The sequence below is a fragment of the Rhincodon typus genome, chromosome 2 (genome assembly GCF_021869965.1).
Source record: "Rhincodon typus isolate 14 chromosome 2, sRhiTyp1.1, whole genome shotgun sequence".
Classification (NCBI taxonomy): domain Eukaryota; kingdom Metazoa; phylum Chordata; class Chondrichthyes; order Orectolobiformes; family Rhincodontidae; genus Rhincodon; species Rhincodon typus.
This window is the reverse complement of record NC_063333.1, coordinates 48637186-48664312: the sequence shown is the minus strand read 5'-3', so window position 1 is coordinate 48664312 and position 27127 is coordinate 48637186. Positions and strand designations below refer to the sequence as shown.

At 40.4% G+C, this 27127-nt stretch overlaps 1 protein-coding gene across 1 annotated transcript in view; it reads right to left on the bottom strand.

The window, feature by feature from the left end:
• akap9 (A kinase (PRKA) anchor protein 9) overlaps window positions 1-26652 on the bottom strand; it is a 92494-nt gene extending 65842 nt beyond the window's left edge. The window contains exons 1-2 of the mRNA XM_048607914.1: window positions 26540-26652; window positions 23299-23541 (exon numbers count right to left, since the gene is read on the bottom strand). Coding sequence (XP_048463871.1) covers window positions 23299-23541; window positions 26540-26587 — 291 coding nt within the window. The 5' untranslated portion in view covers window positions 26588-26652. The remainder of the gene's footprint in view (window positions 1-23298; window positions 23542-26539) is intronic.
• Window positions 26653-27127: the final 475 nt, after the last annotated feature.

Genomic DNA, 27127 nt, shown 5'->3' with positions numbered 1-27127 from the left:
CTGAAACAATTTTAACCCCACTGTGAAGCCTCTTCTAAGGATGCCTACCTTGAAGAAGTTACCCTCCTCCCTCCGGAAAAACCTCAGTGGATCTCTCTCCCACTGCAACTCTCTCATAATCTCTTCGGCCTTGAAACTGCTCAACATTTCTGAAGAAGGGTCTAGGCCCGAAACGTCAGCCTTCCTGCTCCTCTGATGCTGCTTGGCCTGCTGCGTTCATCCAGCTCTACACCTTGTTATCTCTAATATTTATTTTGTTCCCTATTTATTTCACCAATGTTAACACACTTCTCTCCTGACTATCCTTCCTGTCACAGTATTATTTTAACATATCAACCTGACACTGCGGCTCTTTTTTTTGCTTGAAGTACTCACTACATAATTTGCACAAATGTATTTCTCTTCCGATTGATACAGACAACTGAACCTCACTCTTAATAGATACCCAAAGACAAGTAACAATACTACCATCTTGTCTCCAACTAAATTTCCAAGTTATGGCCTTTTTAACTGTTTTACTTAGTTTGTTAAATTTGATTTATCATTGTTTTGTTGAGACATCTTGGAATGTTTTTAGTCCAACTCAAATAATTTGAAACAAAAACAAAGAACACCACATTCTGGAAATCTGAAAGAAAACAGAAATTGCTCGGAAAATTCAGCAGATCTGGCAGCATCGGTGAAATAACGTGGTCAGTTTTTCTCAGAAATTTGACACATTGCTCAAAAGTATAGTTTCTAAGCTTTACATTACAAATTAAAGGGTCATTTCATCTCAAGCTCCTGGATCAGTTCAAAAGGACTGAATCCAATGAACTCATCAGGTGCTTCCCTAAAGGCAAACAGTAAGGGGAAATTCCTTTATCCTAAACATTAGGGCATTCCTCACAGTAAGCTCAAAACATGGCCTTTAAAGTTTGATACCATCCTCCAAATGTTCCTTGAGATTGTGAATGATAAGCTAAAGACAAATTGTTCAATTTCCACAGTATTCACTACTACTTTAATGAGATGTGACATCAAAATTTGAACGTTGATCTGAATCTATTTCTTTGGGCAGTCTCTATATTGTAAAACAAATGTCATATAGATCAAGAAGAACTACATTTATTGAATCCCATTCTATCTTCAGGATATTCAAAAGTTAATTAATTGGGCAGCCAACTAATTTGAAGTTCAATCACTGTAGCCATGTGGACATATCATGGCAACTAATTTATGCAAAGCATAAAAGAAACCACAAACAGCAAATGAAACATCATTCTATTTTTGTCTTGGTGTTCAGGGACATGACATTCGAGTTTGTATCTAAAATAATATTTTTAAGAACACTATTAAACAGGGAACATAGTCTTTAGGACTTAGTAAAGGTAATCACAAATAATTCTGTTGATAAAAGTGTACTTGGTCAGAGGAGAGACTAAATGCAGTGACTTGAGAAATAAGAATTGCTATTGATAGAATCCTTCACCAAAGTTCTCAGATTTCAGCTATGTTTTGACTCTGAGCTACTATGCATTCTATCTTTTTCTCACAGGAGGAATTAAAATCTTTTTGGTCACCCTCTTGTGGAACTTTTCTCCTACCATCCACCCCCTCACTCAACTTCCTTTTCTTGCTACAGCCTTCATCATTGTTTAAAACCTCTGAGAAAAACTCTTCTGACAGTCTTTGGTTGATTCACTTATCATCTAGGTTTCTTTTATCTCTACAGTACAGCGCACAACACTCGAAGAGTCTTATTTATATAAAAAGCATTGATCAATTAGAAGTTGCTACTTGCATTACTCAGTAACTGTTTTCAGTTGGTACCTGACTGAATAATCAAAAGGCAAATATCAAGAGGTTAGAACTAATTTCAGTGTTATACAGAGCTGTTGGTTTTCAAATGTTGCAACCTCTAACACTAGTATCACGGAATTAATGTTTTACTTGGCTGGTGTTCTGAATTCCATCCTTTTATATTAGAGTCATAGATGTTGTGCAAAGATTCCACAGCACCAGAACCTGATGCAACAGGTCAGCAATGCATACCTGTTTGAAAATAGTTTATTTTCAAGCTGCAAAACTTGCTCTGGAATCGGAGGACTGAAATAAATAACCAGCAGTAGCATTTATGATTGCTGCTGCAAGCTTGCCTTTGAAGGTGCTGGTGAAAAATACTTTTCATTACATTTTTTTTTAAACCTAGCTAACTTCAATGACTAGGTAGTGATGCTCCATAAATGAGTGAATGGCACCAAATAATTGCAAACTCCAAAAGTAGACATCAATGTTTACACGCAGGATGAATAAGTTATTGCAATTGCCCCATGGTGGGCTTCAGTCTTTCACCTTTACTTTTTTAATAATAAAGAGAAATCTTGTATATAAACCAAGGAACTCCTAATTTTCCAAACTTCAAACAGGCAGAGCAAGAGGAATACACAAAAAGTGATACTTAATGGTAGGCGTGAGGCCTTGTGCAGAATGTTTTCTCAGAGTTTTAACCTGGAATCAGGCTGGTTTTATTCTGAAAGCAGGAATTTATAAAATGCCTTTCTAACAGAGTTCTTCATACCCTGCTCTAGCAGTTTCTAGAATGCAGGAATGTATGAATGATTAAAGATTCAACAGAGGTGGGGGTCAGTCAGCCATTTTAGGTTGTTCACTCTACTAACACCAGCTGTATGATCCTTTAATCTCACTGCCCTTCATCTGTCTGCCTATAAAATCAGTGTCTGTGTGCTCTCCTCTCACTGTATCTGATGAAGGGGCTATGCTCCAAAAGCTTGTGATTTCAAATAAACCTGGTGGACTATAAGTTGGTATCGTGTGATTTTTGACATTGATTTCAATACACTAAGAACGTGACTTTGATTTCAATACACGAAGAATGTATGAGAATGGTATACAATTACAACTCAGAGAAATTTGGAAATGTTAAGAAAATAGTGAGGCACAAAAGAGTGCAAAGATTTACTTAACAAAAAAGAAATTTAACAAGTATATCTTTAATGACATGCACAATAACAACTTCATCTATATACCATTCCTAAATTAGTAAAATATCCCAAAGTGCTTCATAGAAGTGGCACAAAATTTGATACTGAGCCACATAAGGAAATATTACAGTCAATGAACTAAACCATTACCAAAGAGGGGTTTTAATGAAGGTTTTAAAGGGTGAAATAAAAAATGTGCAGTTATAGGTTGAAATTCTCAAAAGGTTGAAGCTGAAGGTTCCACAAGTGGCAAAGTCAATAAATTGGGAATGCTCAGGAGGCCCAGAATTTGGAAGAGCACACCTCTACGTATTGAACGATTGGAGAATGCTGCATAGATGTGGAAGGGTGAAGGTGTGGATAAAAATTTTAAAATAAATCCTTGGCTGTATAACTCTGTAGGGTGGAAGTTAAGGGTGAATCGGTTCCATATAATGTTATAAAAAACATTACAGGAGTTAATATTTTGTAACAAAGGCAGTTTAGAGATTTTCAGCAGCAGATAAGCTGAGGCAAACTCAGAATTGGATGATGATACAGATGTAGAAAGAGGCAACTCTTAACGATGGCATAGTCATATGGTTAGTAGCAAACCTTGGGATCAAATGATACCAACAATACCAATAGTCTGGTTCAGTCTTAGACAACTGCCTCAGAGAGAGGTTAGTGACTAGGGAGCAGAAATTGTGGTGGACGTCGATGATAATGTGTCGATTTTTTGGACCCCTACTAATACTTTTCCACTATGTAATGAATTTTGCTATGTGCACCAATATTAAGGAAAATGTGTAAATGCGTAGTTGCTAGAAGAAACAAAAACACATTTAATATATGTTGTACACGCACTTTGCCCTTAAGGCCATCCACCTTTTAAGAACTCTAGGCGAGGTGTATCTACAATGTGGCGGCACTTCCTACATATGTTAGCCTGTGTCCAAGTTGAACAGAAGGAAATCAATTGGTTTGCTGAAATGTAAAACAAATAACTGCAAATGCAGTCGGGCGTGGCGGGGAGACAGACAAAGGGATTGCGAACGATAAACCAGGAGAGAGATAAATGTAGAATGGATGCAAATGGGACACATGAACAGGTGAAAATGGACCAGCTGTGCTGGGAGCAACCAGTACAGACCAGGACCTGTGGATAGGTAACAAACATGGAGAAAAGTATTCACATTCTAAAGTTGATGATCTCAATGTTGAGTTCTGAGGACTGTAAGGTACCTAGGCCAATGATGAAGTGCTGTTATAGTCCTGCTTGTTTTATGCTTCACTGGAGCACTGCAGCAGTCCTGAGACAGACATGTAGGTACAGGAATATTATGATGTGATGAAATGATGAAGATGAACAAGGAATGTTCCATGTAATTCTCAAAAAGGTAAGCATAACTGGCCACAAGTGGGTACCCAAAGCCATATCTTTGACCTGCAGAATTTGTTCGAAGCGCAGATGAGTTTGGCCAAACAGAGGAGAGCAGTGATGGATAGAGATGATTCAGGCCTTGTTTCAAGGAAGAAGCAGAGAGCCTAACATCTTCAGCTGCTTCATCAATGACCTTCCCTCCATTAGAAGGTCTGAGTGCAGATGTTCAGCAGTTTTCGTAACTTCTTAAGTACTGAAGCAGTCCATGTACAAAAACAACAAGACCTGGACAATATCCAGTCTTGGACTGGCAAGTGACTAGTAACATTTGTGCCAGACAAATGCCAGGTAATGACTATCTCCAATAAGAAATGATCTATCTTGCCTCTTATTGGAGATCCCTTGACATTCAATTATGCTACCATCACTGAATCCCCACTATCAATATCCTGAGGGTTACCATTGATTAGAAACTCAATAGAATTGCCATATAAATACAGTGGCTACAAAAGTAGCTTAGAGGCTAGGAATACTGCAGCATGGAACACACCTCCTGACTCCCCAAAACCTGTGCACCATCTATCTATAAGGCACAAGTCAGGACTGGGATAGAATATTTCCCAATTACCTGGATGACAGCAGATCCAACAACTCTCAGGAAGCTTGACAACATCCAGGACAAAAAACAGCGCAAGTGATTGGCACCACATCCAAAAGAATCTACCACTGATGCTCAGTAGCAGCAAGGTGTACTAACTACAAGATGCACTGCAGAAATACACCAAAGACCCTTAGACAGCACCTCCCAAAATCTACAACTACATCCATATAGAAGGACGAGGGCAGTGGATAAATGTGAATGCCATCACCAGTAAGGTCCCTTCCAAGCCACTCACCATCCTGACTTAGAAAGATATTGCCACTCCTTCACTGTCGCAGATCAAAACCCTAGAATTTCCTCTCTAATGGTATTATGGATCTACCTTCAGCACATGGACCTCAGCAGTTCAAGAAGGCAACTCAACACCACCTTCTCAAGGGTAACTAGGGATAGACAATAAATGCTGGTCTGTGACATTCACATCCCATGAGAGAATTTAGAGAAAAAGCTCTCAGGTCATCCTAATGTGGACAGCCATGTAGAGGGATTACATTTCGATGCCACAGAAAAGGCAACTGGTGCCAGAAAACTAGAAATTTTGAAACCGATGCCAAATGCCAGAAGAATCATGGATATAAGCAGGAAGAGACTTGACAAGGGGAGAACAGATTTAGTTGAGATGGGAAGAATAAACTCTATGGGCAGAAACATGCTGAAGCAATGGATCTTTCCAGGCAGTCCAGTTTGTAGATTTTAGGAAGAAGGTTCCCAAAACATTAACTCGTCTTTTTTTTCTCCACGTGCTGCCAGACCTGCTGGGTTCCTCCAGCACTGTTACAGTAAGCCATACGGAATTCAAGGACTGTGAAGTTAGAGGTTTTTTTTGGGGGGGGGCAGTGGACACCCTTAGATGAGTTGTGGTTAGTGATAGTTGTGGAACGAATAGCTTCACGTTCAATGTTTTGGGTATGGTCCAGGGGAAATAGGAGCCAGTGTCCAAGAGCTGGGACCCAGTCTCCACAAAGAAGAGGTCAATAGAACATAGAACATAGAACATTACAGCGCAGTACAGGCCCTTCGGCCCTCAATGTTGTGCCGACCTGTGAAACCAATCTGAAGCCCATCTAACCTACACTATACCATTATCATCCATATGTTTATCCAATGACCATTTAAATGCCCTTAAAGTTGGCGAGTCTACTACTGTTGCAGGCAGGGCATTCCACGCCCTTACTACTCTCCGAGTAAAGAACCTACCTCTGATATCTGTCCTATATCTATCACCCCTCAATTTAAAGCTATGTCCCCTCGTGCTAGCCATCACCATCCGAGGAAAATGCATCAGTCAACAACAACAACACCACCACCCTTAGCGGCAGGTTTGATTACAAAGTTAGGGTTGAATCTGAGAGCCAGATTGCAGTCAGTTCAGAGTGAGACAGTTAAAATGCATGAGAAGACCAGAGAAATTAAGGTGATCGATGTCACACTGACAGATCTCAAATGATGGGAGCGGTACAGGTGGAGGGAGAGCATTGCAGGCAGTCAACGGGATGGGGATGGGATTCCCGTCCAAAGGAAGTGGGTATGGAGGTGCAGGAAGAAGAACTTGATGTAATGCCATGCTCAAAATTAATTAAGATCGGCATGTAAAAGGATAAAACAAAGCCTTTTGCTGAGTGCAAATCGTCAATATCAGAGCACAGATGGTGAGATGATACCCAACAAGAGATGGATTTGGAGTAAGGGATGGAGTCAGAGGGAAGGGGAAGGAAGGATTCCAGAAGGGCATGTAACCTTTGAGTTATTGTAGCATGCACTCCTTAACAACTCAACGGATGAGAAAAAGTTTCTTATTAAAATGCCAAACAAACTGAAGAATGAAATGGATCTGGGGGAAAGGGCACCTTTATCATAGTGTGAAACAGTGATTTTGGGGAGAGATTAAGAGTCGCATTTGGTGGCACATAATGCTGAGTGTGGATCTCAGGATGCAGTAAGAATAGATGTCCAAAGAGCACTGTATATCACAGAGATATCTGGAATCTTGGGTGGATTCAAAACAAGAAAGGTGAAACTTCAGTTGGAATTGACATGGGATAAATCTAAGCCACAGTCACCAAGGAATGACAATGGCTGTGAAGACAAATTTTGGCAAATACCTTATCAAACGTGAGGAGGGAGAACTAACATAACGATGTTGAACAAGAATCAAGATTCAAAACAAAAATCCTGTCGGAGGAAAGAGCATAAATTCTTCGGGGGCAGGGGTGCTTTTGGAGGGCAAATCTGAATAAGAGGCAGACAATGTCTGTAGAGTGAAAACTGTTAATAACATCAGCTAATATGTGAGGCAGCAAGAAAAGCTAGTTGATTAGCAGTCTATTGTGAACAGGGTCAGAGGAGACAGAGATGAGTCCTCGGGATAAGGAAGGGAGATAGGAGAAGAACTAGAAAAGTAGGATATAGGACTTGAGCAGGTAGAACAGTAGAAGTTTGACCTGATGAGGTTGGGGAAGGGAGGGAAGTAGCGGAGGTAGCTAATTCGATAGTCTCAATCTCAGTATGCAAGCTCAAGAATGCACTGCAAATCATGGGGTCTTTACATAAAATAAATCGTAGACGTGAGCTTTCAAGGAGTATATTGTCGTGAATTCCTGACTGCCAACACCAAACACAAATCTGACTTCAGATTCTAACTGTATTTGTCTTTATGAATCAGTTAAAAATGTGAAACATTTACAGTCACTTACTGACCTCCCTTAACATGGCACTGTAGGATTGGAACCAATGTAACCATTAAGTCAAACCAGATTAGAGAACGTGGGACAGTAGGAACTGTGGATTACATCTCTAGTGGTCAGGGAAAAATTGGCCCTCAGTAGCTCCATCTCTACCCTCAATCTACTTAACATTCTGCTATTCATTTTCCTTTCTACAAAACCATGGGATCCATCACGGTCCAGCTCTCTTTAACTACTTCCAACTTAGTCCATTGTCTCTCATCACACCCTTAAAACATCAATCTACCCCTTTACCAACCCCAAAATGTTGGTCTCAGAAAGCTATAAACCATATCACCTTCAACAAAGCAGTTACCTTTGTCCTCTCCCACCCTACATTCCTATTTGTTTCTTTCAGAGACTTTGCTTACAAAATTCAAGAATATTTCAATGAAAAAAAAAACAAATTAAAAGCAAAGATTCACCTTGCTCCTCTTCAAATATAAATGTCTTACTTTCAGTTTCTTTCAATGTGCTGTCCAGGTGTTAGCAATTGAGCACGAGCTACATACATTGACCATTTTTGATTTTAAAAATAGATGAGGTAATTAGATGGCTTCATAATCAACTGTTTTAAAACATAATGAAGCTAACCTTTAGATGAACTGCAACATAATTTCCTCGGTATGAATATTTTCCTCTTTCATTTTATAAAGTTTATAGACAATGAAATAATGGTTATAACTGGATCATAATCATAAGTCATTTATTTCTTTCACATACAGCTTTTATTTTATAAAGACTGTGTTTTTGAAATGAATCATCTACCTTTTCAACAAGAACTTCAACATTAGGAAGTTTCTGTGCAAAAGACAATGTTCTCATTGATAATGCACCCTGGTAAATTCAACACAACTGCTACCATAGATCTTACACAAAAGTATCAACTCATTGTTCAGGCTTTGGAGGTAGATGAGGCCTTCAACTATAATCTTTCCAAGAGGCATTAAAAGCCTTAAAAGACAAATCAATGCAAAAATTTAAAATATTATTTAAGTTTTTTTTAATATTTTGTCATTAGACCCCTTATTTGGACAAAATAAATTTCAGTAACTGAAGGAAAATGGTGCATGTAAAGCTTTCAGATCACATTGTCAGAGATTTATGGGGTTCCTGTGACTGGACAACAGAAGGATGAAATCACAGACATTTTTCACAATAAATTTCAGCACAGAAGCTGACAATATTGTCAAAAATATTGCAACCAGAAGCCAACTCGCAGAGATACAAGATTTTTACGTTGTATCTATGTTTATAGCTTATGATTTGGAATGTTCTTGGATTGAAAATTGAAGCATTTAATCTACCACTGTTCCTGGATCCATAGCAAAGAACTGCATGGATAGAAAGTGTAAATTACCCGGAATCATTGCTAAATCTGTGAAATATCCATATACTTACAACAATAGCGTTAACATACTTTAAAAAAAAGAAAATGACAGCACAAAATTAGATAACATAGCCCTTTATGACTCTGCTGAAGCTTGTTAAGCAGCATTAAATTAACCCCAATGCCCCCACTCTCCATTGCTCCCTAGTTTCATCTGTTCAAACATTTATTCAACTTGGTCTCAAAAGACACCTATTTCCATGCTTTCAAAGCCTTTTACCTAAAAAATATTTCCCTTAATGTTTTAGGAGCAGCAGGTGGTATAGTGGTAATACCCCTAGGCTAATAATGCAGAACACCATGCTTTGGGGGCATGGGTTCAACCACTGTACCGAGTGAAATTTGAATTCAATTAATAAAATGTCAAATTACAACCTAGTCTTGGTAATGGTGGCCATGCAGCTATCTCAGGGAAAGTGTAAAAAAGAAATGTGTGAAGGAAGTGTTTTTACACAGAGAGTGATAGGTGCCTGAACATGCTGCCAGGGAAGGTTGCTGAAGCAAATACAATAGCAATGTTTAAGAGGCATTTACATAACATTAAAAGACAGGGAATAGAGGGATATGGACCATGTGCAAGCAGACGGAATTAGTGTACAATGGCATCATAGTTGGCAGAGACATGGTGGGCTGAAGGGCCCATTTATGTACTGTACTGTTCGATGTTCTATTTCACTGACTCTCTTACCATTTTAAATTTGATATTGTCTCATCACTGTCTGTAAAGACTATCTTTTTCAATCTGTATTTTTTGATTGTAGACTGAAATTTGAAAAGAACTATTTTTAAAACCAATGAGTGCTGAAGGATAACAACATGTTTTAAAAGCAAGTAACCTGACAGACATACACACAGCTATTGCTTTAAGCAGCAGTGGAAGGAGGCTTACAGACGAGCTGGAACTGGCAAGCGTATAAATGGAGATTCAATTGGCAACAGGTAGTTGATTCATACCTGGTCACCAGTCAACAGACCAATGTCAATGGCCTTATATCTGTGACCAACAATGGGGTTCGCTTGCAGGTAACTAAACCGCTTGCGGCTGTGAACAAGATAGGGAGAAACCAACAGATCTCCGAAAGCTGTCTCTGTGCTCTGCAGTAAAAAACAAATTTCCTTCAGTTGTTGCTGCAAGCTGAGACTTTTAAGTAATGTCAGAGACCTTTATAAGTGTGAACCAAGTCACTTTCTTCTTTCTGCCATCAAGTGAAAGCATCTGGAAAAGGAAGATCGAGAAGCAGCATTCCAATCAGAAAAAGAATCATCTCAAAATGGGGATTTTTTTTTCCCCTTATATGTATGTTTATGGAAGGGGGAGTTTAAAAGGTGATTAGAGTTTCAACTGGTGGTTATGTGCTGATTGTTCATAATTGTTTGCCTATGGCTAGAGTCTATTTATTTGTAAAAAGTAACAATTATCATTAAGTACAGAAACCTGGCCCATGCTTTCTGTCAACCTGAGCCTGAAAGTCAAGTAAGTTGAGAAATACTGTGTATTTTGCAAAATTTTTAACTTTTGTGTTGATTCCAGAGATAGCAGGGCTGGATTTCCAGTAGCAACCCATCGAGCTGACACACGGCTGGGCAAACATACTTTGTTTGCCCACCTCTGACCTAAAAGGACAAGGGCAGCAGATACAAGGAGGATCAACACCTGTAAGTTGTCCTTTCAAGCCTCACATCATCCTTGGAACTTTATCATCATTCCTTCAGTGCTGATTCATCAACATCTCGGAACTCTCTTCCTAACATCATTGAATGTGTAAAACAGACAGTGCTGGAGAACTCAGCAGGTCTGGCAGCATCCATGGAAGGTTTTGGGTCCAATGACTTTTCTTTGGAACCTATTTGACTTGAAGGAGTAACTCTGTTTCTCTCCTGAAAGATGTTGCCAGGTCTGGATTTCTCCCGCACTGTTTTAAATTTTAGATCTCCAACACGTATAGTATTTTCGAGATAGCAAGAACTGTAGATGCTGGCATCACAGTCAAAACAGTGTGGAGCTGGAGGAACACAACAGGTCAGGGAACATCAGAGGAACAGGAAAGTCGACGTTTCAGGTCGGGACCCTTCATCAGAAGACCGTTCATCCGTAGTATTTTGTTTTTGTTATAGCACTGTAGGTATACCTATGCCACATGGTCTACAGTGCCTCACCATCAGCTTCTCGAGGCTATTAGGGATGGAGACCAAATGCTGGCCTTGTCAGCAACAGCCATATCACACAATAAAAAAGTTGCCCACGAGTTCCAAATACAAATTTTTTTTTCAGGATTTCTTTTGTTTTAAACAGTCCACCTGTTTCAACTAACACTGCTTTTACTCCATTATAAGTTGTAGGTCTTGTTTGTTTTTTTTAATCCAACCTTCCAAATACTTTTGTTTGTTCAACAGCCATTTAAAAATAGTAGATCTAAAATAAAACGCATTATTTGACTGAACACAGAATCTCAGATAAGTCCTTACCTTTCTTAGGGAGCATTTTTTTTGAAGTATCAAATTCACTACTGCCTGTTCCAGCACTTATTTTCACAACAGTTTTACTATGCAGCCAAGGCTGGAGGAGGAAGTCATGATCATCGTTTTAATCATTACATATTCCACAAGTCATAAATACAGTATACACCCACACAGTGGCTCATTTTGATTTTAACTGGTGGAACGTGCCCAAACAATTCCAGGGAATGCACTGCAGAGTTGTTGACAAACTATTTTCACTTCTAACACTATGGCCTAAAGCCAGTAAACTGATGGAATAAAAGTATCTTCTGTTTGTTGGCCATGAGTGCCCTACAGTAGATGAATTCAAAGGGCCTCAATAACACCATTGAGAGTCCCTTCAGACACCACAAAACTGTGGTATACTGAATTAGGCAGTCTTACTTGGAACACTGAAAAATAGCTAGTGTGAAAAACAAAACTTAGCACTGGTTAAAAGGGCCCTCTTTTGCTACTGCACTTATATACAAGCAGAGCTGATAAGCTTTATTTTGCATTCGTACCGTCTGATCTAGAAATTTCTGGTACAGACTCAATGCATAAATTTATCTTGATACTTAAAGATCTCACTTCAAAAACTGCAAATATAATTAAGATCAATGGGGTGGAGTGAGATACGTAATGAATTTTATTTTTAAAAAAATGAATACAGGGCATCCGGTAATTTCATTTCTATAAATGCATATACATAATCTATAATTTCATGTTAAAGTATATTACAAGGTAACTCATGTTACGAGTATACAAAAATGCTCCTTCATTAATGCATCACCTACTTCCACCCCACCTAGCCTCCCCACAGCCTCAACCCCCCTCCCTCTATTTATTTCTGGGCTCCCCTCCCCCTCCCCAGTCCAGTTGAAGAGTTTCAGCCCGAAATGTTGATTTGCCTGCTCCTCGAATGCTGTCTGAGTTGCCATGCTTTTCCAGCTTCACATTTATCGACTCTAGCTTCCAGCATCTGCAGTCCTTACTGCCTCCAATATACAATATCATTCTGGCACCGTAACTGTATTCAATTCCGGCAAAGCAAAAAAAAAAATATCTTTAACTGGTGAAACAGAATACATTTTAAGGAAAAGTTGGTTCCAAAAATTGAATTTAAGTAGCATTAAAAAAAAAGTAACATTCATCTTGCTGTGAAACAGTATTAATTTTCAATTATAAATTTCCTGATCTTACACAGTTAAGCAATAAAAATTTGCTTTCTATTGTCACATGAAACTGGACGGACCACCTGGCATTGAATGAGGCACTGGAAACGATAATGGCAAAAATTGCCCTGATCCCTGCAAAGTCCTCCTCACTGACATCTGGGGGCTAATGCCAAAATTGGGAGAGCTGTCTCACAGGCTAGTCAAGCAGCAGCCTGACATTGTCTGTAAGGTATGACTCCAAGAGTGTGACAATGTTCTAGTCACCACCATCACCACGTCTGGATATGTCCTGTCCCAACGATAGGACAGGACCAGCAGATGTGACGGTGCAGTGGTATATAGTCAAGAGGGAGCTGCCTTGGGAATCCTCAACATGGTGTCCAGACTCCAGGAAGTCTTATGGCATCAGGGTAAACATGGCAAAGCAAACCTCCCTCTGATTAGCGTGGACCATGCTTGCTCAGCTGATGAATCAGTACTCCTCCATATCGAACAACATATGGAGGAAGCACTGAGAGTGGTAAGGGCAGAGCATCTGCTCTGGGTGAGAGACTTCAACGTCCATGACTGAGTGTGGCTTGGCAGCAGCTCTGCTGCACAAGTTTGTTGAGTCCTAAAGGACATTGCTGTTAGACTGGGGCTGCAGCAGGTAACAAGGGAACCAACAGGAAGGACAAACATACTTGACCTTATCCTCACCAATCCACCTGCTGTGGATGCATCTGTTCATGACAGTATTGGGAAAACCGACCACTGCACAGTCCTTGTGGAAATGAAACCATACCATCACATTGATAATACCTTCCATCATGCCTTGTGGATCAATGTGCCAGATCAGCGAGACTATGAACAGATCTAGCAAGACTGGACATCCAAGTGCTGTAGCCCATCAATAGCACTAGAATCATACTCTAGCACAATCTGAAACCTGGCACACCTGCACTCAATCATTACCATTAAACCAGGGGATAAATCCTGGTTCAACAGAGAGTGCAGGAGGACGTGCAAGGAGCAGCACTGGACATACCTAAAAATGAGGTGTCACCTTTTTTGAAGCTACCAAACAGGAATACCTCTAATCCAAACAGCATAAGCAGCAAGTGACAGAGCTAAACGATCCCATAACCAACAGATCAGAACTAAGATCTGTAGTCCTGCCAAATTCAGCTGTGAAAGATTGTGGACAATTAAACTTACTGGAGGAGGAGGCTCCACAAAAATCCCCATTCTCAATGATGGAAGAGTCCAGCACATTAGTGCAAAAGTTAAGGCTGAAGCATTGGCAACAATCTTCAAACAGAAGTGCCAAGTGGATGATCCATTGCAGCCTCCTCCAGTAGTCCCAAGCATCACAGATACCAGTCTACAACTAATTTGATTCACTCAATGTGATTTCAAGAAACGATTGGAGGAACTGGCCACTGCAAAGGCTACGGTCACTAACAACATTCAAGCAATAGTACTGGAGACTTGTGCTCCAGAACTTGCACACCTCTAGCCAAACTGTTCCAGTATAGCTACAATACTGACAATTACCTGACAAATGTGGAAAATTGTCCAGGTATGTCCTGTACGCAAAAAGCAGGACAAATTCAACCTGTCCAATTACCAATCATCAGTAAAGCAATAAATTGTGTCATCAGTGCTATCAAGCAGCACCTGCTTAGCAACAACCTACTCACTGATTCCCTGTTTTGGATTCTGCCAGGGCCACTCAGCTTCTGACCTTGCTACAACCTTGGTTTAAAAATGGACAAAACAGCTGAATTCCAGAGATGAGATAACAGTGACAACACTTGACATCAAAGCAGCATTTGACTGAATATGGCATCAAGGAGTCCTAGCACAACTGGAATCAGCCCGGGATGGGGGTCTCTGCTGGTAGGAGTCATAACTGGCACCTAGGAGGATGTCTGTGTTTGTTGGAAGTCAGTCATTTCATCTCTGCGCAAGTTCCTCAGGGTAGTGTTTAGTCCCAACCATCTTCAGTTACTTTTCATCGATGACATTCTCTCCATCATAAGGTCATAAGGTTTGCTCTGTGTTCAATGATTGCACTATGTTCAGCACTATTTGTGACTTCTCACTTACTGAAGCATTTCATGTATAAAAGCAAAAGACCAGGACAATATCCAGGCTTGAGCTGACAAGTGCCGAGTAACAATTGCACCAGGCAATGATCATCTCCAATAGAAGACAAACTTAACTCCTTAACCTGAAATTAATTTGCTGTTCTTTCAGTGCCGCTGGGTCAAAATCCTGGCATTCCTGCTCTTACAGCATTGTGGTGTAACTATACCAGATGGACCGCAGCAGTTCAAGAACGCAGCTCGACACTTTCTCAAGGAAATCTAGGGATGGAAAATAAATATTGGCCCATCCACAAGAGCCTACGTTATAAAACTGAATTTTTAAAAAAATTGCTGGCATGTTTTCAATACGCCTATCTGACTTTCTTTGAGGGGAAACAAAAACTTTCTAGATTTCTACATATTTCTATATGGTTCAACATATATAGTCAGTTCTGATATAACTCAAGTTTCTTCAACGCAAATTGGCTTTAACACAATTGAAGAATTTATCTGCTATTTGTAAAACGTGAAATTTCCTTACCAGTATCGCCTATAACTCGATATCGGCCTCATTAGTTTAAATGGCTTGGTTATTGCACAATTTTCTTTTAATGCGAGATCACATGAGAACACAACTATCACATTATATCAGAATCAACTATAATCAATCTCTAAAGTTTTGGAGTAGATCTGTAGCTCGGGTTGTGGGTATTGAGGTTGGTTGGCTCGCCGAGCTGGTTTGTTATTCCACAGACGCTTCGTTATCGTGCTTGGTAACATCCTCAGTACAGCCTCTGATGAAGCGTCGGTGTGTTTTCCCACCTGGTTTTTAAACTCTGGGGTCCGTTGCGATGGATTGCCTCACTTCCGGGTTTCCTCCGTAGTGGAATATATATGGGGTCGAGTTCAATGTGTTTATTAATAGCCTGCTTCGTGGAGTGCCATGCTTCCAGGAATTCTTGTGCTTGTCTCTGCTCTAGCCTGTCCCAGGATCTTGGTGTTCTCCCAGTCGAAGTCGTGGTTCTCCTTGTCCATGTGGATTGAGATGAGTGAGTATTGGTCGTGTCTTTTTGTAGCCAGTTGGTGTTCATGTACTCTTGTTGTTAGTTTCCTTCCTATTTGTCCGATGTAGTGTTTCTCGCAGTCTCTGCAGGGGATCTTGTAGATGACATTGGTCCTGTCCATGGCAGGGAGTGAGTCTTTAGTTCGGGTGAGCACTTGTCGTAGGGTTGATGTGGGTTTGTGTGCCACTCTGATGCCCAGCGGTCGTAGAAGTCTTGTGGTGAGTTCTGACGTGTTCCTGATGTAGGGTAGTGTGATGAGTGTGTCGGGGCGTGTAGAATCTTTCTGATGCTGTGCCTGTAGGCATCTCCTGACCCAGTTCTTTGGATATCCATTATCCTTGGACACTTGGAAGAGGTATTCCTCCTCCTCTTGGCGTAGTTCCATGTTGCTGCAGTGTGTTGTTGCCCTTTTAAATAGTGTTCGCATGCAGCTATAATCAATCTGCCCTCTGGCCCCTTTTTCTGCTTCTTCTTTATCTTTTTCTCTTTCATCATCCAAAGAACACTGGGCTTTGATTTCCCTACCATTCCCCATTGTGGGAATGTACCTCCAATGTGCATGGATCATATCCTTTTTAAAGGTTGGTCTACGATAGTTTTTCCTGCCCATCTTTGATTTTAACTTACTGGAACATATTCTTCTCATCCCACCGTCATTAGCCTTCAGTGTAGCATTTTTATTCTGTGTTGTTCCTTGTCCTATTTTTCCACAACTAACCCAATTCATATGATATTATGATCGCTGCTCCCTAAAATTCTTTGATTGCCAATGTGGACTTTGGATTCTAGCGAACTCTGCAATACTATAAGTTGCAGCAAAAAAGGGGTTAATAATTGCAAACCAAGTCTGCAAAACATATGCAACATACATCCAACATTTTCTTGTCTGTGCCGGATAACAAACATAGCAAAAAGCTACAATGCCAAGATGCATACTTGTTGGATTCAAATGATCTCAATCGAACGTGAAGCTAACTACGTGGAGCAGAAGACATTGGATGTTAGGCTGTCAATCACTGGTTGCTTCAGCATTGATGGACAAGCAACAAAAGTAGAGACCAAGGTGAAGATGTAAACCCTCAAACAAAGACAACTGATATCGAGAACCCAGGACCAACATGCAGGAGTCCTGGTCACGGACTCAGTGATGGGACTAAGAATGCTAAAGCCAAGACTAATCACTTAACAGCTGGTATTCTATACAAGTTATAAGTTCTTATATTTTGTGATTTACTGATTAATGTTACAATAAAATTGTTGGTCAACTGGTCCATTTGTCATCAGTTGTGTAAGTTAAGGTTTAGAGCCAAGGGATAGCACAACATTAATCCAACTCATGCCCCAAATCCTTCCTTGCTGATATAGAAACATAATGAACATGAAATTTCTTCTGAACACTCTCAGAACTTCCTCTCTGATCACTTATATTATCAAAATCCTGGTCTATATTTGGATAATTAAAATATACTATCACAATTCTAATACATTTCAACTTCTAAAATTTCCCTGCAAATTTGCTTTGTTGTAACTTTCTCCATATTTAGAGGTCTATTGAATACACCAGTAATCTAAATCTAAATCTCAAATATTTCTTAATTCTAACCAAATAGATTCAGTTCTTGATCTCGTTTTCGCTCGCCAGCCCTGTTAGTATTGTCTTCAAATCACTGTCCTGACTTGGAACTATATAGCCATTCCTTCACATTTGCTGGGTGAAAATCCAGAAACTCTCTTTGTGACATTGAAGAAGGTAACTTATCACCACCTTCTCAAGGGCAATTAGAAAAAAAGCAATAAATGCTGCCTTTGCATATTCCAAGTGAGAATATCATGATCCTAGCAGATGGTAATACTGGACAAGTCAGATACCAGAATAATTCCAAATCTCATAGAAATAGTCCCCAAGTTTTATTTTTCACAATTTGGTTACCATGGTGGTCAGTCATAAACAAGAACATTGTTTATTACACTAATGAAGTGCTCGGGCAATTTGGAAAAATCTTAACTTAAGCAGCAAAAAGAAGAAGAAAAATAAAACTTTTCCCAGTCATTTTTTATAAACTCAACCCCAGTGAAGTATCACTCTGATCTTAAATCTTTAATTTATTACTTAGCTGATGAGTTTGCAAAGATTTCCTTTTGGACTTTCTGCATATTCACAGATGTGACTCCCTCCATTATTGTGTCTCCCCAAGACAGAAAGACATCAAACTAACTCACTGACTTCACAGAGATAGGAGGAACTAATTCTGGGGCAAGTAATTAGCATCCTGTCTCCTCAATGCCTGTGATCTGGTGGCACAGCTCCAACAGCAGTCAAGAAACTTAAAACTATCCATGACAAACATCCATTCGATTAGCACCCATCTACCACCAGCACAGCGGCAGGAAGTGTTCGTCATCTACATGACACATTGCAGCAACTCATGAAGGCTCCTCAGATAGCAATTTGCAAACTTTTGACCTTTGACTGAAAGGGCAGCATATGCATGGGAACACTACCACCTGCATGTTTCCCTCTAATCTGACTTAGAACAACATGCTGTTCCTTCGCTATTACTGGGTCAAAATCCTGAAACTCCCTTCCTAAAAGCACTGAGGGCACAAATATATCCCCACAATGGCAGGGTTCCAAATGGCAAGTCACCATCACCTCATCAAGGAAAAATCGAGATGGATAATAAATGCAGGCCTAGCCAGCAAAAAAAACACATACATTGGGTGAATAAAAAAAATCAGCATATTACAATGTTCAAAGGGGCTTGCAAGATGCCCACTCCTCAAAGAATTACTCAGAATCCTGATGTAGCAATGCTTTCATGGAGCACAAATCTATTGCCCTATCTCAGAAAGGCACATTCATTTAAACCTCTCCTCCCATTCTGACAGTGCAGTTTGTTGCTGTCTCTCAGGCAAATGGCTCAGACTGCTGCTGCTCATGCCAAGATGTTAGAATTTGCAAGCAGGCTGTCTGTAGTCTCTTAAACTGAATGGCAGCAGCCTTACACCAGCCATGCTGCAACTTCAGGGGAAGCATGGTCCTACAGCACTAGGACAGGCAAATGCACAGAAGTTAGAGGAAGGTGCAGATTTCACTGAGAACATATGAATTAGGAGGAATAGGTTATTAGGTCCTTTCAGCCCACTCTGCCATTCAATTAGATTATGGTTGATCTGATTGTAATTTCAACTCTACTTTCCTGACATTATCTCAGGATGTCCTTACTAAAGAAAATTCATACATTTTACATGACAGCTTGGCTGTGCACATGTGCATGGATTATGCAATTAACTCACTGACCACATGGTAAGGAAACAGCCCTAAAAATCCACTATCTACCCTTTGTTCGCCATTGTAGCTAAAGTACAGCTAAGAAAGAGGAAATGGTCACAGAATGATGGCATTAAGACTGTTACCAGGTTACAGAGCACTGACTTGTGTGATTCTCTGCATATATTCACACAGCAGCTGGACAAAAGACATCATTACCTAACTGCTTTGCATACATGCAGCAACATGACACCTGATGTGACTTAGCCCAAAAGTGTGTGCCTCAACTGCAGAAACGTTACTTTGGACAAAATGCACCTGTAATGCTTAAACTAAAGGTGCTTCGGTTCCAAATTCACACCAAACAATGCAACCTTATATTCATCTTTGAATTTCCTCAGAAATAGCTAAAATGTGGTCACAGCAACACAGAGACTACCCAACCTTCTGCTATATAGTTTCATTCACCTCATCTTCCCAGCCAAACCTCCCTTCAACCTTCACCTGCCCTAGCCTCATGGGGGCTCAGTGGTTACCACTGTACTGTCTCACAGTGCCAGGGACCTGAATTCAATTCCACCCTCAGGCAACTGTGTGTGGAATTTGCACATTCTCCCATGTCTGCATGGGTTTTTTCCAGGTGCTCTGGTTTCCTCCCACAAACCAAAGATGTTCAGGTTAGGTAGATTGGCCATGGCAACTGTGGGGTTATGGGGATAGGGTTGGTCTGGGTGGATTAGCCATGGTAACCAAGGAGTTATGGGTATAGGGTGGGTCTGGGTAGGATGCTCTTCAGAGAGTCAGTGTGGACTCATTGGGCCAAATGGCCTGCTTCCATACTGTAGGGATTCAATGATAGAGTCTATGATAGCCCCAAACTGCACATACATTTCTAGTTTTTCTCATGTTTTCTCAAGTAGTCTAAACCTAACCCTCATCTCTTCCACATGATGAACCTTGTTCTCCTTTTTCCACATTCCTGAACTGCTGACCACTCAGCTTGTCATCCTGGTCTCCACGCAGGATGACATTGTAACATATTCCCTCATCTCTGGTACTTAGCTATTCTTTCAAATCCAAAGCCACCACACCCCATTCTCAACTGGACAATTCCCACTCATGGGAATATTTTATTCATTTGTTCTTGTTTTTGGCAATTTAGGACAAACACAACTTGTTTCGTGAATGAACGTTTTCAAAAATACTAATGTTATGCACAAGAATACATGATTGCTACTATCACTACATGGTCAAGTGATCTTGTAAATTAACATTAAACAGGTATAATGAAGTAAGTCATGTTACTGAATTCATCCCTCACATTGAATAAAAGCCAATGCTTTATGAGAACAAAAGAATTTAAATATTTTTCATTTCACACATTAACTTCTCCTCTGCAAAGAATTCAAAAACTATCAAATATTCAGCAATTAGCTCTCTAGATAATGTTTAACAGAAAAACTATTTACTACAGAAATAATTATACATTTGTTTTCACACTTATGTCAATGTGGTTTGTAATCTCAGCAGTGCAGCTATAACCAATACATTGTGCTTCTATTTAGACAGTAGTTTAAAAATCTTCAGGTACAAGATAGACAAAATCTGAGAATGGACCAGACCTACGTCATGTACAACAACAGAGTGCTTCACATCTGGTGACCAGGATTTTACCTACAACGAAGAGAGAACAGAGCTCCCAAAAGCCCAGTTACTGCCATACCTTGGCAATTCTCTCTTCCCCAGATCTTGCACACATTCAGCCCCTCTGAACCACAGTCACCCCTCTCAGGCTCACACTTTTCCTGACAGTCTCAGCAAAGAGCTCTGCACAACACATAAACGAGGCAGGAGAGTGTGTGCAACCCTGCCTGACTCCAGACCTGATTGGGAAGCTTTCTGATTTCCAACCATTGATTGAGACTGCACTAACAACGTTGATGTAGGGCAGTTGGATCCAATTGCGGATTCTTTCCCCAAAGTCTATTTTGGAGAGGACATCCCACATGTCGGTGTGCAATATCCTGTTAAAGACCTTCTCCTAATCGAGGCCGATTAGGCAGGCGTCCAGACCCATGTCCTGAGCGTGGCAATTGTACCCCTGAGGAGCAGAGGGCTCTCAGAGATCATCCTGCTCAGTAAATACAGGTTTGGTCAATATGAATCACTGATACCAGAGCAAACCTGACCTCGTTAGCGATGACCTTAAATGTGATTTTGTTGTCTGCAAACAGCAGTCAAATATGTTGCCAATTTCTAACTTCCTCCCTCTCCCTCTTTCACTCGTAGACAAGGGTGATGATACGTTTCCTCATGCATTCGCATTTGCTACTTGCCAGAAGTATATTATCGTACACTTCCAGCAGTTCCTGGCCATTCAAGTACCACAGAGCTGAATACAATTCGGCCAGTAAGCCGTCACTTCCAGGAGTTTTATTCTTTTCTAAGGACTCGAGGGCTTTGCTCAGCTCACCCAGAGATAACAACTGGCCCAGCCTCTCCTGGGTGCTGTCACCTAAGACTTCCATGATGGAGGACAGGAACTCAGTCACCCAAGCCATTTTCCACTTCATTTGGAGGTCTAAGATGGGCCGTGTCTCCAGGGACACCACACAACTCTAGATAGGCGGGGGAAGGACATACCCAATGCTGCCCTCATCCTGATGGCCACCTTCTTGCCTGGCTCTATGAAGCTGTGCATAGACCCTTGACATGCAAACACCAACTGTCACTACGAACTCAGGTTCTATCTGTCCCAGTGTTGTGAAGGATGGGTCTGGCCTCAGCAGAACGTTCCAAGCAGCTGGTCCGTTCCTTATCACCTGTCCTTCATGGAGAAAGGTGCACAGAAAAACACTTTGACCACAAGTCCATCCGGAAGTGGTCAGCAGATTGCACTGTTGGTCTCCTGTGGGAAAAGGAGAAGGTGGATCCTGTTGGGTTGCTCCTTAAGCGGACTGTCAAGTCATTTGGCAAAATGCCTCATCACCAGAACTTTCCAAGAAGCATCAAGACATCACTTAGATACTGGTGAGGACAGTACCTGCACAATCCGTCACGTATGCCCGGTAGGAGAGTGGGAGGGAGGGAGTATGCATGCGTGTGCACATGTGGTAGAGACTATCACACACCACCTCTGGGGTATGTTTTTGCAAAGCAAGTGTGGAGAAAAATGCTGTGGTTTCCGTTGAGGTTGGTCCCAAACAACTGTGATTCAGGACTCTATGCTCTATGGGCTGTTCCCTAGGACGCACACCGAGACAAACATCAATTGTGCCTGGAGGACCATCAACTTGGTGAAAGACACTCTTTGGTCTGCCTGAATCTTGTTGGTCTTCCAGGGCAAGGAATCGACCTCAACCAAGTGTTGCAGACTAGCACATTCCAAGGTCCAAGACAACATGCGGAAAGACGCACAAAAGATCAGGGCAGCTGCCACCAAGGTGCAATGGGGGAAAACCTCTGTCCAAGGTCTTTCTGCCAAAGTTAAGTAGAAGTTTGTTCTGTTACTGGTCTTGCCCCAGTGCCTCAAATGCATGTAAATATGGGCAAGTAACAAATGCCTTGGGTTTATTTGCTGGATAGGGTTTTGTTTCTTCATATGCATTTGTATAGAACCGAACTGCTTTAATGACTATACATGTACACAAACATTTTTATGAATAAAGTAGATTTTTGAAATAAAAATAGACACATAAAATCTAGGCTAATATGTTGAACTGGTGTATTGTGATCATATCTCATCTTTACAAGGATGTTTTGGGTTAGGTCACTTTTTCTGAATACCAAGAAGGGTCTAGGCCCGAAACATCAGCTTTCCTGCTCCTCTGATGCTGCTTGGCCTGCTGTGTTCATCCAGCTATACACCTTGTTATAACAAAATTCTACTCTTCCAATCAGAAACATATGAATTTGGTACTTAATGAGACACCATCTACCCAGAGCACATAATGTGTGAACTTAGTAGAACTGGGAAAATATTAGGGCTTTGTACTCTTACTGTAAAACTATAAAAAATGACACCACACAAATCCTACATGGTATATCAACACACTATAATGAATTTGTCACATTTTATTAAATTGAAGAAAAACAAAGCACAAATAATTCTCACCTCAAACATATAAGTCTGGTCCTGTTTGATTACATCTCCACTGTGTAAAATCCTATTAATTATGAACTCTCCATCTCCTGGTGGACCACTCTCTGCCCTAGTTTTAGCATCCTGTTGCTGATGTTTAGTTGTGACGTATTCCACTTGCTCCTCCGGTTTGTTTACTACTTTTTTCTTTCTCTTTTGTTTTTTTCCCGGATTATGAAGGTCGACCTGGGCTTTCCGTTGTCGAAATTGGGCAAGCTGAAAATAGAAAATTTGATCATGACTTTTCAGATTATTAAAATCTTTAGAGATACAAGATCTTACATTTTTCTTCACATAAACAGAAATTAAAACATTATAGTAAATAATGACAATTAATCCTATACATATTCCCTCATGCCTAGAATACACATTGTATAATATAGTTCCGGTTTGGAAAAGATGTTGCAAACAATTCTGTATTACAGATTATGTTCTATTTCATTTCCAATAGTAATGATTTTGTTGCTTGCATCATCTTTCTGCACAATGCTTCGAACATACAATGTTAAGGGGTGATTTGACCAAGGAATTTTAAGATGTTGAAAGGAACTAATATGGTTAATGGAGAGAAACATGTCCCTACTGGTAGGTGACATTAAGCAAAGAATAATCCAGTCAGTTCCAGGTACTGTTTTATCCCCATAACCCTGCAATTTCCTTCAAATGTCTAATTAATTTCCGTCTGACATCATGGGTCTTGGAAACAGTTTGGAATTCCAATTAATTGAGTAGATGCTAACTCAATTAAATATGTTAAATCAGAGGTAAATACATGCTGGACATTAATAGAAAAGGAGACTGAGTCAAAGCATGTGCAGTGAAGTTAAGGTACAGATTAGCCATGATCTCACTGAATAGTAGAACAGGAATGCAAGGCATAATGGCCCTATTCCTGTTCCTACATTCCCATCATCTAAATCAGTACGAACCAAGTGATTCAATCAACTAAGTTTGGACTATAGCAAGACTTCATTCCTATAACAAACTTTACACACCTTTTTCAAAACCTTTCCAATGTGAAAAGAAGAACAAAACTGAAGCAACAATAATAGTATTATGATAGATTCAGAATGACTTCCAACCCAGGATAATGCTGAGAGGAACATCTGGGAATATATTTTCTATGTAATATAAATATATATTTCAAAACTTGGAGCAAGTAGAAAACGTAAGATAAAGATATAAAAGCAAAATTCTACAGATTCTGGAAATCAGAAATAAAAACAGAAAAACTTGGAGTAACTCAGCAGGTCTGGCAGCATCAGCAGAGACAGAAAAAGAGTTAACACGTCAAGTCTGATGTGACTCTTCTAGAGTATGTATTCTTTGAGTAAAAAGCTTAATTAATGTGCAAAACCATTACATAACAACATTTGGGAACTGCTGATTCTGATCATTTTTCTCAAATCAGTTCAAAAGAATTATGTCAGACTTGAAACGTTAACTCTGATTCAGCGTTCAGCTTCTCTTTCCAAAGATACTGACCATATAGAATAAGATTTCGTAATTAGGATTTTTTCTAGACATTGTCCAATTTTGTACAGTTTACCTATCCATTTTACAGGTGGTGTGTTGAGCTTTAATACTTCATCAAGAGGATGCAACAAGCTAAAATCAATGTGGAAACATGGAAATGCAGACTTCAAAATGCTTGTGTGCACTCTGGTAAACAAAACTCAAAGTTGTCCTCCATGTCATGAAATATACTCATTTTTATAACTATCATAACTTTCATAAATATCCCACTGGCTGAGGAAAAGAACTCTACTTTGCTACAAACTAAGGCTTTAAAGATCTGCTTCATCCTTTTACTAAGCAGCAGCTTAATGAGTAAAACATTACTTCACAACACAACATTTGGCAACTGCTGATTCTGATCAGCCCCAGGATATCATTGCAGAAGTTTCTCACATTAGCATTAGCTGTATCAATTACTTTCACTCAATCATAAACACTGAAATTTGTGGGACCACTTTCATCACACAGACCGCACTAGTCTAATAAGGCCCATTACAACCTTTTCAACAGCAGCTACACTTGATTACAACTTGATAATGACAGCCATATCACAGAAACAAATAAGGTAACTGTGTTTTCATACTTTATCCACATGCTATATTAATATGGATTAATTTAATTCATTTTATATTCTGTTTTCCCCAACTTCTACTGCAGCTATGCCAAACTTCAAGGTTGTCTTTCCCACCTGCTCATTTGTCACTCAGCAAGCTTACAATTGAGTATCACTGAAAACAAATACACTTCGTCAAAGTGCATTGAATTATGTGAGAATGCAATAAGATGCTTAGACAAAGACGCTACTGAAATTATCACATTTAATCATCCTGCAACCAGATGAAAATCTAAGTTTCCCTGTGATGCAAAACATTTTCAGCACATCAATAAAAACAGGAGATTATGCCTATCGAATTTTAGCACACACAGAAATAAAGCTGTCACTACTTACACGGGACATACACAATCTTGTAATTTCTTGGGCAAAATAGATGCTAATAATCAATTTGGCAACAGTTCAAATACTCCAGCATACCTTCATTAAAGAACCAATCCTGCTGATGGGATTACTAAACACTACTAAATTATAAATCTGAAAAAATGTAACAATTACACACTTTAGAAGTTGTTGTTAAACTTCTGCAACCTTGTTACATTCAAGTAACTTTTGCTCCAGCCTTCATAAGATGTATTATCTTAAATGTACTTCAAGATGTTAGAAAGTATGTAATGTATTGGGCTGTCATTGCGAATAGCTGCTACATCCAAACCAACACGGATAACAGAAACAAACCGTTTTCGCTTAAAGCAAAATCTTTAAGCAACTTTCATTAATACACTTAATTTCCGTTTAATTTATTCTGTACAATCTCTTGCAAATAGCTTTGTATCGATTCTGATTAACTCGTTTAATTCAACACACACCAAAGCCCTGGATCCTGCTCTAGGCCCTTCTGTCACCTCATGTAAACAATAAAAAGCACGATTACCAAAGGCCTACAATCCTCTGCAGTTGGCTAAAGCCTGCGGATCCAATTAGAAAGCACAGAGAGATATTAAAGCTCATCCCTCTGCACCTGGAGACGGGGCCATGAACTGGTAGCTTCCAGACAGAAAACAGCCGACCAGCGCCGGTCTCCGTCCCTCCCTTATCCCGTCTCTAGTATTCCCTGCCGCCTAGCAAGTGAGGGACTCTTACCTTGGCTTTGCCGGCCTCCAATTTCTTCTGTCTCTCCTCGTCTTCCATGACTGTGTAAGAGGGAGGGAGGGAGTGGAGCTCAGTCAGTGACACGTTAGCAGCGCCTACCGACACCACGGCTCGCGGCAGCAACACCACTGCGCATGACAGACTCACAGGACAGCAATCCCTCGCACGGGAGGGGAGGGGAGGGGAGGGGAGGGGCGGGGGGAGGAGGAGAACGCTGGGTCAGAGAGGATGGGGCGGGGAGAGGGAAGATGATGGGGCAAAGTGATGATGGAGGAGGGAGAGGAGACGGGGAGGGGAGGAAGAGATGAAGATGGGGAGAAGATGGAGATAGGGAGGGAAGGAGGTGTTGGAGTTGGAGATGGGGATGGGGAAGGGAGGAGAAGTTGGAGATGGTGGGGGACAGGGATGGGGAGAAGGATATGGGGAGGGGGAAGAAGAAGGAGGGGAGGAAATAGATACAGCTATAAATGTTCTAGAGAAAGATGAGGGAGAAAGTAGGACTCAAACAATGAATGTTCCACATATAACTCAAAAGCCAGCCATACATTCTGTGTGAGAGATAGTAGGAACTGCAGATGC